Consider the following 13,272-nt stretch of genomic DNA (forward strand, 5'->3'; position numbering starts at 1 on the left):
TGAGTTTTAAAAATAAAAATCTGTTAGTGTTACAGGAATGAATAATGTGCTGTAAACAAATATGTAAATAAAATAATTTAAATATAAAACATATTTCTCACTTTGAAAAAATTAGGTCCTTTATCACGAGTAGTAAAGGGTCATGACTTTCTACGATGTCATTTTTTCTGATGTACAGCAGCAGGACGTGAAACAATTAAGCAGAATTGTAAACATCTGTCTTAAACCAGAAATGACATATTATAGAAGTTATGAAAGGAGAAGGGCAGGAGATGACTAAGGAATATATTTATGTGGCTCTCTGTGGAGTCATACCATTCGGTTATGCTTTAATTTTAATAGGCTCTGTCTCCTGAATTCTCTCAGTAGCACTATGCTGAATATTTGTTACTACAGAAGTTTTTGGCAAATATATACAATTTTTAGAAGAAGTTTTGCAAGTTCAGTCTACAGACATCTGAAATTTATATAAGCTGTATTGAAGAAACTACTACAATATCTTTCAGTAAGAAAAAGAGGTATTCCTGAGGCAGTTTTACCAGATTGATTCACATACTAAATGTATTTTCACCATGCCATAGTCATTCAATGTACAGAGCTGTAAGTACCTACACAATACGTACTAGATAATACTTCTTACTTCCATCCTGATATGGTCTATCCACACTTAGAGAACACAACATGATTTCCAGAAGCATAATACCTCCATATTAGGATATTCCAGCACTTTCTAAAATATTATTTTTAATTCACAAATCCTATGCAAGCACTGTCACCAGTGCTACGATGTTTGAAAGATGAGAATTTTCTCAGCATAGAGTTGGCATTAAGAGGCAAGGTGTTTAGCTCCATCTTTGGAACAAATGGAGTAAAATTGAAGTCACATTCTCTTGTATTTTGATAAGCAAATCACGGTAGCAATTTACCACAAGTAAGAATGTATGTACCAAAACTGTAAGTTAAATCCCTGTATATTCAAAACGTCAATAGTGGAAGCCAGGTATCATCCATGTCCTACTGTGCAGGCAGCAACACATTCTATCAGTGTTCAAAGCTGGCAGGGCCTGAGATACCTTCAGCCTTGAAGTGCATTAGCAGGGAAACTCTGTCCTCTGCAAGGATCTTCCAGTAAGCCCATCAGCAGTTCACTTAGTGAAAAAAACACAGACATGGGACTGTGTGGATGAGCACCTAGGGGTATTCTTAATCTAGTGACACAGAACTCCAATTTCATCACCATTCATATTTAATGATCTCCTAAAAGTCATTTAACAAGATGAAGCGAAGTCAGCAGTAGGACCTAATTCAGAGGATCCAACTGACTTTTTCTGAGCCATTAACACTGTGTCTTCATGCATCCTTGACCTATCCATGATACTGAATTACATTTTATGCCAGAATCCCTTGTCTTGGGAAAAGGTAAGAAAGCAGAATATTCTAATTTAAAATTAGCTATTTTTTCTTTGCTTTTGAAAAGTCTTTCCCAGTATTTAAGCTCAGCACAGCAATATCAGATAAGATACTCTGTATCAGGCTTCTAAGTATTATGAAAAAATAAAAAGAAGGCTCAGAGTACATAGTAAACTTCTCTGGTTTTTGAGAGTAAATAGCATGTATTTACTAACTAAACATTTTCAGAAAAAAAACCCTCAAACCAAGCACACTAAATAATATTTCAGCAGAAAACTGAGGAAGTTAAGGACTAGCATAAAAGAGAGCTGGAGACGACATTTCTTACTACTTATAAACCAGCCTAATCTATGAAGGGACACGTAGCTGCTAAGAACACCTGGAACACAAGGTGATCTGTCTGATCATCTTCTGATCAGTTCCTAGTTCTGACATGGATATCACCTTTTCATTCATCCTACTGTGAATATGGACCTGAGTGAAAACCGCAAAGTCGAGGAGGAAGCATTTCAGGGAGATTGGGGTCATGCCTGAAAATGGTAACAATTGCATATTTAGAAATAAGCATTTTCTTAGTAATTTTTAGATGTATTTCATGTGATGTGATAATCCAATGCTCTTTAATATCATTTCCACTAAACCTTTCTTGTTGATATCTTGATTCACTACTTATGCTCAGCAAAGGAAAAAGGTAATTTGTTGATCATTACCTCAGACAATGTATTATTTAAAAACAGAGGCTGTACTATGTAACACTGAAATTAGATAGATCACCATGCTGAATGATATTAAAAAGGACAAAGTCCCAAATAGCCAAAGAAAATATGTTGGTTTCCATTCTGAATATCCACCCCAACACACTATAATATTTGGCAAAGATATACCTCCACAGTTTGACAGTGAACTGTGCCTAGAAAAGAAAAGCACATGCTTCTGTTTTCAGTAAAATGCATTACTAATATTCTCCTATATCTTTTAGTATAGTCAAAGAAGTCTTTTCCCCTCTAACCAGACTATTAGTCTTTATTGTTATCTCCTGGCATCCTGCTTTTTGTGCACATTCCAAATGTCACCTATTATAGATAATATTCTCTGAACAGCTGCATTGATGCAAAGGCTACAAAAAGAAATTAAGCTCTATGTACTGGAGCTATTTACTGTAGCTGAATGTAAAAAAAAACAACTCTAAAATTACTGAAGGACTTAAAATTTTTCCCTGTATTTTTTTTTCTGCAAAAAGCAAAATTCAGACTGCTTGATACCAACATTTCCTCTACATCTATTTTCATAAATTAGATGATAATCTCTTCAGTTCTAGTTACTGAATTTATGTCAGCATGTCAGACTTCATATGTCAAAAGCTCAGCCATGAGTCCATCTAGTTTGTAATGCTTGGCATGTTGAATTAGCATCTCTAAACCAGCATCTTCCCTTTTTTGACATACTATCACCTTCCCAAAGCAGAGGAGAAATGACAAAATGAATTTCATTCTACTCTGTTTTGACTTTCCTGTGATCACCTTTGGCAAGCATTGCTAAGATCAAAAAAAACTTTCACTTTTGGTGAAATTTCCAAAATAAAAATACTGGCATTTCAGCCAGTCTACTATTAGCTTCAGCATATCTAGTGTAAATATCCACACTGCATTTTGTATATACCAGTGTGTGTAATTTTACTGCAAACAATGTAATAAAGACAAATTATTAATTAGAAGAAGGAGCTTTTTATATCAACGATAAATGTGTTCAACTCCATACACACACAGAAGGAGAAGCTAGACTGGAAGAGCATTGCTCACCTCACAGACCAAGTGTCAGTCATCTGGCAGATGTAAAGGTCTGTATAGGCAGATCAAAATGCTTGAAGACATGTGTTTTAAAACAGAAAATAACTATTGCCCTGACAAGCTATAATTTCAACATTTTTGACATTCTGGATGGGAGCCACCATTCAGTCAAAACAGACTGCTGAACATTTCCATTACTTTATCAACCAACAATGGCCCATTTGTTCAGCTCTTCATGATGCCCATTAAAAGGAGTCTAGATTTTCCCTTGAGACTACAGCACTTCTCCTGGCTACAAATATCCAAGCCAAAGCCACATGGAAAGCTTGGCAAGATCTAATAACAGAGAACAGAGCTGCCAGGATCTGCAAAGTAGGGCAAGAACTACTCTTTCTACATTAGGTAGAAATGAAAAGACTTTGCTTTCATAGTTTGAGTTTAAATGCTGTGTTGCAAAGTATTTAAAACCTTCCCTTAAGAAGTTTAAAAGGAACTGCATGATTTTACATCCATTCTTGAATGGTTATAGTTCAAAACATAAAGCAGGCAAAGCAGATTGTGGTAAACAGCATACTAAGTAAAATGCTGCTATGCTCTTACTTTCCAAGTTAGTCTGCTCTGTCTTTTAAGCACAGGAGAGTGGTTTGCAGGTAGAAACTTTCTAGAAGTGCTTAGTTCCTTACTTTAATATTTGCAAAACATCAACTCTCACTATGTGATGACTCAAAACTGTATTTAACTCAGTATTTTTTTCAAATGGTATTAACAAAATCTGCTTGACTATGTTTTCTCTAGATTAAGAGCAGTCTATATACATTGGCAAGGCATTTTTAGGTCTGTAAACATGCTTTATGAAAAACAGGAGCTTGCTGTTGCTTATTTTGCTGAATAGAATATAGGCTTATTAATTGTAACAGCAATTATTCTGACTTTTGATTCAACCTTCATGGGACCTTTTATACTAAAAATAGAACCAAAAATATCTGGTGAATGAGAGAAATAATTCTTCACTTCTACCTCAACTCAAAGCCACTAAAATATTCAGAGGCCTATAAACGTGCATAAAGAATGCTTATATTCCTCCTTGAGATTATCATCAGAATGCAAAATAATCTGCTGAGTGAAGCAATTGATCCATAAAATTATATCGGAATTAACCAGTTGTGCTTTCTTGAAATACCTTCTGGATTAAAAAAAACACTACATGCTGATGATTGGAAAACTTGAATAAAGTTTATGAACCTGGAGGACTATAATGGATACTTTAAAAACCTCATCTGGTTAAGACAAAAGTGTTGCATACCCCAAAGGAAAAAGACAAATCTCTCCTAAGAAAGGCCAGGAAATGACAAGAGAAAGAGCCTTACAGGCTGTCCTCTGGGGACTGCATCAGTGTGTGCTGTGTCTGCCAGGACCTGCACTCACCTTCTGCCCAGGCACCAGTCAGCAGTGCAGCTCACTGCTGCGAGGACACACGGACATCATCAGTGATGACAAAATAGCTTCGAAGCAAACCCAAACTGTCAGACCAAAAGGAGGCCAGGGAAGTGATTTATTTGTCTCTCTGGTTACTTAAGATGACTATTCACCAGGTCCATCGTTCCTGTGTAGGGCCTTGAATTAAACACTGAAATTTTAGTGCAGACAGGTTGGAACTAGATGCTATTTAAGGTCTCTTCCAACCCAAACAATTCTATGTATCTAAGAAATACAAATACATTAAGAAAACCCATGTGCACACAGATGTGAGTGATGCCTCATCTACAAATGCGTGGGGAGGTAAATTATGTAGAAACTGGTTCTGTTAGAGGAAAAGCCTTACACAGAAAACGAAAGACCAAGCATGTCAACTATGCTATTTAGGTGCAGGTTCTGGAACATCATGAGAATAGTAAAATTAGCTAGTAAGGACTGAGAAACAATAAGCAAACAAACAAACAAACAAAACCCCAAAACAGTGCAAATACAAAAAAAAAATCTTCAATATTGATCTGAATAATTGCTGTACAGTCAGGTAGCTTAGCTGAAAATAGATAAATGAATTTCAGTGATTTAAGGCTAAGCAAGTGTTGGATAGCAGGTCTTACTGGGCTTGTGTTTTTCAATATTATGTGAAATCCAAACAAGTCACACCTAAAAAGTTGTAACCACTCTCAGAGATGCTTTAAATACATACATTCTAGTTCATCTTCTCTCTCCCTCTCTCTGTTCTCTAGTCCTTCAATTCACAGTATTTAAACCTCAAATTACAAATTAGTGAGTGCAGATTTGATGCTCTAGTCCTGATTTTTTTTGTATTTCAGAGTCATGAAAGAAAAAGCACAGAGATTTTAATCCCCTCTTTGAAAGTTTTTCCATATTGCACAAAACAAAAAAATCATTGAAGACAATTAGTCTAACAGAATACCCACAAAAATCTGTGGATTAATTTTTCACCTTTTTTAAATTCAACTAAATTATCTATTTCAATAGGTACATTTCAATACATACTAGATTTTTTACTTGAAATTAATCATTAATAGCTTTGGGCAAGAAAGCAAATCTGACTGCCAGTAGATTTCACATAATACTTCTTTGGAAAAGAAGGGATATAAAAATGCAATTTATCCAGCCAATTATATCAAACTGAATATTGATCTGTCAGTCATAGGCAGACAATCCAATCTAGCCAGGAAATATCCTAATTTTCATGCTTATATTCTTTTCAGAACTATTGCAAAGATCTGGGTCTAGGTCACAGCAAGTGTACTTCTCATGAACGTTTCTTAACAGCTGACTATGCACATTATTTAAAAGTGGTACATTTTTATCTGCAAAGTATATTTCAAGATTTTTGAAGGCAGCTGAATTTTCAGAGAAGCAATCTTTTAATGAACTTACTGCTCAAAAGCTGCATGTCTCATTACCCATAACTATTTCTCAAAGTCCAAACTTCATGATAAAGCTGTGTCATTCCAAATTTCCAGCAGTTCAGGATTTAAATAGAAACATTTACAAGCTTATATTCCTGGCAAATATGAGTAACTATCAGACACAATACAGGCACAATTTCCCACAAACCATATTATATGCTAAAAGTGAGCTGCTCACTCTGTAACAGGCCATCTATAAAGGAGAAAATTTTTAAAGAATCTCTTTTTATACATATTCTATTTTATTCTACATTTTTGCAAGTATCTTAGTTCTACTGGTGCTTCTGCATTTCCAAACTTCTAGGTTTCTCTGTCAGTAACAGAAATTGCTTGAAATAAGAGCATATCTGTTTACATGCCAATCCTTTAAGACTAAATTAACACAATCCACGTGATGTTACAGCTGGAAGTCTGACAGATACTTTGTGGTATTTGCAGGAAGCACTTAAAGCCTTCTAAAGCACAGATGCTTTTGAGACACTAATCCTTTTTGCTCTACCTGGCACATTTTTTCCTCAGTACCACAGACAATTTTTTGTGTTAATTTTTTTCACCAAAGCCTTGAATAGGCTAAAAATTGCCTTTCTGTACAATGTCCTCTCCTCACACACTACATGACACCTGCTGCATTCAGCTGGGAGGCTGCTGCCATCTATTTGTATCTCCAAATGGCAAAGCTGAATGGCACTAGGGCATGTGCTGAAAGAGCAGAACTAAACAGGAAATTATTTTTACAGTCACAGAAGAGCCTAAGATTGCAAAATTCACAATTTGGCAATATAAAATGAGGGTGAATGCAATATTCAAAAGAACAAGAGCAGCTATGAAGGAAGCATTTTCCTTATCTGTTTCTATACAGCTGTATGCAGATTATTGTTTCAAAACCTACACATCAATTGTTATCAATTATTTAAATATATAGCACATCCAAATTTATGAGATTTTTAAAAGCAATGTGTAGTCAATGTTTGGAGGCAGGACCTAAATAACATAATATCTTCTCAAAATCAAATAATTTAAATTCAGTCAAATTTCCAAAAAACTGAGAGAAGTGGTTACTTTCAATGAACTAATAAACATGGTATAAAAATTTAATAGAAAGCCATTAGATAGGTATAGCTTTTGGTTCCTTTTCCACAGAGTAGCAGATATTTAGTGCCAAAAGAAAGATTCCTTTCAAAGTATATTTTCTAAAATTTGCTATAAATACAGTAAATACTAGAGAAGTCTACTGACCTACCTAAGCAAATCATTAACAGTCAGACAGTTTGAATATGTGTATTCAGTAAGAGAAAAGATTTTTTAATGACTGCTCAATAGGATGAGACTGATAGGATTTATTAGAGTTTAAAGGCGCAATTGAAAAGCATCCAATGAAAACAGATGAGAATAGAAAGCAAGGCACTTTTGACTGTCAATAAAGGCAACTGAGAGCATGACCTAAATAACATGAGCAACTGAAAGAGACATTTCCTGTTGCTGTGGTTTGGGATAGTACTCCTCAATCCAGCACCCCAGTGAGACTCTCCCAAACCAGCTTGCTCGCTCACCTTCTTCCCATTCCAGGACAGGATTTGGGGATTGGAGGCACAAAGGTGAAAATTACAGGTTAAGATAAGAACAATTTACTAGAACTAGCAATAAGGTAAGAAAATGAACAGTAACAGCAACAATATTAATAACAAAAGGTGTAAGAAAAACCAATTATGTGGCAAGTAAAAGAGTACCAGACCATTTCAGTCACCATGCCCTTCCCTCTCAAACAGACCCAGAAATGAGAGTCTCCTCTTCCTGCCTCAGGCAAGTAATGCAAGATGGGATCAAATAACATTATGGCTCATCCATGCCCCCTTCCTGACTACTGTAAAAAATTAATCCAAAATTAGGATACATTTATGACTCAAAAACCAATGTATGCATTTTTCAGATTGACCATATATAGCTACAATCTCATAGGCCAAAGAAATCAGGGATTCCTGTATATATGACAGCTTTAAAAAGATCAAGTTTTCATACACATAGACTCAGAATAGTTTAGAAAAGCAAAATAATTGAACAAAGTAGATAAAGACAAGAAGCCTGGTTGGCAAGAGAACAAGGCATCATATGAATAAAATATTTTCAAGTGCAACATCCTTTGCAAAAATGAAGGAATGGAAAGAGAAACTGCATCCTGATTTAGGCAAATTATGTGGAAGAAAAGGGATAAGGGGGAAAAGAAATATAATGCTGCTCAAATATTTCATATTTCTATACGAAGACCAAATTTCAAAATAAACTCAGTTTAATACCAATAATCATTATTTAAAACATGTTTTATATTTTATTTGGAATTCTGGAATCAATCTGGGATTCATATTCATGGCACACAAAGCTTAAAAAAATGTTTTAGGAGTTTGAGGTTTTTTCCAATTTTATTAAGAATCTCAGTTCCAATATTGCATTTCCTTTTTCCTCCTCTTGCTGTTTATTTCTAAAGCAATAAGAACAAAGTTTCACTGTGTGTCAATAACCGACAGAACTTCCTTTCTGAAAAAGCAGCTAAAATTACAGAAGTGTGCTATCAAACTAAGCACCACTAGCATGGAGTCAACCACTGCATTCAATGAAACACTATTTCTATATGCACACAGCCATTTTTGTTTGCATTTCTGTTCAGAGAATTTCACTGGTGCCTTTTTTGCCTACTACAATAAGGTGCTTTACATATGAAGCCAAACCACACTCTCTTCCAATATGAAATCTGAATTGAGATGACAATCAAATGTTCCTCTTACCTCGTTTTGGAGATCTCGTATAATTTTGCTCTTCCTTTCCATTTCAGTCTTCAAAAACTTAATCTACAATTTTAAAGAAATGTTGAGTTGGAGTTGTTGAGAAGTAATAGTAAGCACTAATTATTTTTTGATGCTTTTAAACGTTTTGGAAAAAAAACAACTTCCAAATCAAAATCTTTGCTTACACACCAAATTGGTACAGGCCACAGTCAAGTATTTGATAAATCTAAACACTCAGCATATTTACTAGAAAGCTTATAATAAAAAGAAGAAAATTACTGTATGTTAATAGGCTTACTTTTGTTTTGTACCAGTAGACATAGTGTTTATTTTTCATAAGCTAGTTCAATGTTATCTTCAAAGAACTAATATTTAAAACAATATTAACTGATTTTCTAACAAAAATATTTTTCCCCTCTAAGAACATATCTATCAGAGCAGGTTTCTAACACAGTTATATTATTTGAATGCTACAGTGTTGGTCCTAATTAGATAAAGACCTTGCTTCTAGTCAGACCCACCTGTGGAATTACGTGTTATATATGAAAGCATTCAAATATGGCCTTTAGATCCTGCTTAAGTCAATGACTTGGAAAGTAGAAATTCCAGTCACAATGCTTGAGACTGAATTTAATCAAACACAGTTTAAAAAATTATTCTTACAAAAGAGTTCTTTCAGATCTGAGCTTTAATCACAGCTTATGGAATACAATGGGAGGAAGGAGGACATAATTATAAACTAGGATTAAAAGAACACATTTCGGTTACTTTGAAGGAAGATGTTTTTGGATTGTTCAATTAGCAAAATCCCTATTTACCCTATGTCCCACGCTGTTGATACAAAGCTCTACACATGGTCAAGGGAAACTACAGTTGTTCTGACATTGCAACAGAAAAACAAAACTCCTGTAAGAAAACAGATTCAGATTTTAGAGACATTGACCCAAAGGTTAATGGTTTGGATGTCATGTACATAAAAAAATGAACACTGAATTTACATGATAGGACAGCTGTTCTTATAATCATGTCCCCACTCAAATAGACATGTCAGTAATTTAAAAAACATCACTGAAATGACAGCACTCTCACCTGTATCAAAAGCGAAGTCACAGAATGCTATCATCACTTAAGACAGAAATGTAGGTAGGGGGTCCATGAAAATAGTGCCACCTGACATACATAAATAGAATTTCTTTTACAAACTCTTCCAAAGTTCTAAGTGCTTTGACTGTGGAAATACTGATTTCATATCCACCTACTGGAAGAGAATGATGCTTTATTCAGCACCTGCCTAGTAATGACATCCAGAAATACAGAAATTTAGAACATGTATAGATAATAAATATGAAGATTTTGCACAACAAAAAGTAAAGGTCATAATCAAAATATCAGATCAAGATAAATGGAGAGAAGCACAATACAGCTATTTATTGTGGTTACTTTGTTTTTTCAGCTGTTCAAAGGAATTGCCAGCTACCTACCATTAAATACTGAAAAAAATATACTGATCTCTATTAAAGAGTTCTCCCTTCCTCAGATCTATCTCTCAGGAATATTAATACTCCTTCAAGGCACTTCACTTCTACTTATGAATATATATGAAATAATTAAAGAGATGTGATACCAAAATTATTATCTCTACATAGCTTGGATCTTTTAGGGAAGAGACATTTAAGACAGTCCAGTACTATAAATCTATCCAGTAATATATGTTAGTTAAATTTTGTTAATTACTATTTACATACACATGCATCTTATACCACTGATATGGACACCTTACATAGAGTAAGCATACCATTTTAGCTTAGCTGAAAAAAAACCCAAAATTAAGAATTAACAAATTAAAAAATTAAGAATATTTTTACATTGCTTCCTTTTTCAAAAATAATAGAAGAATTATTTAGGAACTGATTAATTTTTGCCTTTAAATTATAACAGCATTTTAAGGGTCTTCTACTAAATCTTTAACACATGAAGAACCACTTAGTCACAAAGTATAGGTATGGAGAGTTAGATAGGAGGGATGTATACGACTTGTTTACTAGAGCCATTAAAGGGATAACTTCATCTCTCCATTTAAGTGTACCCATATGTATAGCTTCATGTTCTAAGGCAGATCAGTCTGTATTGCACCATTTGTATGATGCTTTTAGTAAGTCTCAAGGACAAGACAATTTTCCAGAAGAGATGTAAAAATAATCCTTTCAGTCATCAAATCCTGAGAGTATAATAAGCAAGAATTGACTTTTATACCCAGCTCTAAATTACCAGTGAAAAAACAACATTCACCTCTTTCCACATGTTGTTTGTCTTCAATTGCTCTCTGGCTGCAATTATGACAGTACATAATGAAAATATATTGTCTTAAGGCTGAACTTTTCAGTACTAAGCAAGGACACTGCTTCCATACCCTGGAGAGAGTCATCCAAGATACTCAGAGTTTTGTGTGTTTCAGAGCTCATTATGTTTATTAAAGACAACAGTTTCCATCCAGTGCCCTTTACTCACAGCAGTTGGTGACCTTGGAATGTTTAAATTAAATTTCCCCCCATCAAAATAGAGAATGCTTTAGCAGATGGCAGTGACCTAATTCTAAGAGTCAGACAATTGTAGTTATCCATGACAGGATGGTAAAACCCCAATATAACATCATTACTGCACAGCTAGGACTCAGCTGCAATGATACTCGCTTACCTCCAAACTCGTGTATCTTGCTCAGGACTAAAATGAGCAGTTAAGGTTTGACTGAATTCATCCATTAACATCTGACTATTTTGGCCATATCTGGAAACCCTAACATACTCAATGTTCATTTTCCTCGTCTACTTTTCAAGATACAATGTAAAAATTGACTTCAAAATATAGTGTAAAGATTGACTTCAGAGGAAACTGTCTAGGCTATTATGTAAAACACATAAAATATTCTTTCCTTTGGCAAAAAGTGTTCTACAGAGCGCTAAATACTTTTAAAAGCAAAGCTAAATAGATTTCACCTATTAGTCTTTCTAAGAAGAATGTAACTTTTAAGCTGCAAGTTATAATTTGATTAGTAAATGAAACTTCCATCAAAGGAACATTTAGGACTTTATGAATAGTCATAAAAGCTTTTACTAGAAAAAAACAAATTATTTTTTTAAGGGAAAAGAACTTCAGAACTTTTTATTAAAATCTTTCAATTATGGGGATAATACTGAATCAAATTCCCCATATTCTATTAACCTTTTATTACATAACCCTTTATTATAACATTTTATTACTAGAAAACCTTTTATTTGTATAAAATAAAAGAAAACCTTTTATTTGCATAATCTTTTATTACTAGAAAAACCCTACTGATTTAAAAATACCCATATTGTTTATGGTTCCTTTAAATAAGTAATATATAAAGTGTTACTTAATTCTCATTTCTCATAATGAACACTGAGGAAAAAAAGGAAATTACACAGACAAATTTTATCCTTTATTTTGACAGACAGTACTGTAACTGCACTGCCAAATAATCCATTAGCGTATCTTCTTTAAAATTGCTAGCATGATATAAAATACCAACAGAATAAAATAGAAAAGGTAGATTAAACTTACTCTATTTAGCCAAACTATTTTTGAGTGTTTCCATATTTCTCTTTCTCCCTCATCCAGAGCCAGCCAGCTCTTTATATAAACTTTAACTGCAGTTAATGGGAAATAAGTTTTCAAACTTGCTAAAAATGTAACTACTTCTTAACATGCAAACATTAGCATGAAGTACAGCCAAGCAAAGAGTCAGTCTTCCAAAAGCTCTAAGAGCCTTTTAACCTAATGAAGACATACAGAATCAATACTTATTCTATTTATTCAAATTCATTGAAAAACCTCAAACAAACAAAACAAGACACTTTCAAGTTACATGTGCCACTTGCTCTGTGCCTTTTAGTTAACAAAAGTGAAAATCAGTCTATGATCTCCAACTCTGCTTCTGGAAGAAGTGGCTCCACTTCACATTTAGAGAAAATAGTTTGACTTTATTAATGTTTTTTAAATATTTTTCACTGCATGAAAACTTAATACGAATTGCTTAGGTATTTGATGCTAAATACAGAAAAAAGAACTTTTTTAACCTTCAATGATTGTTAAAGAGGACATCGGGTTATTTGGAATGATGTCTTACATATTTTATATGCATATTGTACACCTAAACCCAGTATGGTCCTTCTGAAATGTTTTTAGATATAAAAATAATCTACTGCTCTAGTGTGAGACCATCTGTAGAGAAGCTCCTTCATAACCAAAGTCTTTCTGGAAGACTGTATGTGACCTTGAAGTTTGTAATGTAGAACAAGTCTAAGATTTAAACCATCCTTAAAGTTTTTCTAGTGTTTCTCTGCACATTTTATTATCCCAGACACA

At 34.0% G+C, this 13,272-nt stretch overlaps 1 protein-coding gene across 2 annotated transcripts in view; it reads right to left on the reverse strand.

Moving 5' to 3' along the window:
- Positions 1 to 13,272, reverse strand: part of LUZP2 (leucine zipper protein 2) — a 117,643-nt gene that overhangs the window by 46,650 nt on the left and 57,721 nt on the right. For both annotated transcript variants that reach the window (XM_077784367.1, XM_077784368.1), the window contains exon 5: positions 8,887 to 8,949. In XM_077784367.1, coding sequence (XP_077640493.1) covers positions 8,887 to 8,949 — 63 coding nt within the window. The remainder of the gene's footprint in view (positions 1 to 8,886; positions 8,950 to 13,272) is intronic.

The sequence above is a fragment of the Lonchura striata genome, chromosome 6 (assembly GCF_046129695.1).
Source record: "Lonchura striata isolate bLonStr1 chromosome 6, bLonStr1.mat, whole genome shotgun sequence".
Lineage (NCBI taxonomy): Eukaryota > Metazoa > Chordata > Aves > Passeriformes > Estrildidae > Lonchura > Lonchura striata.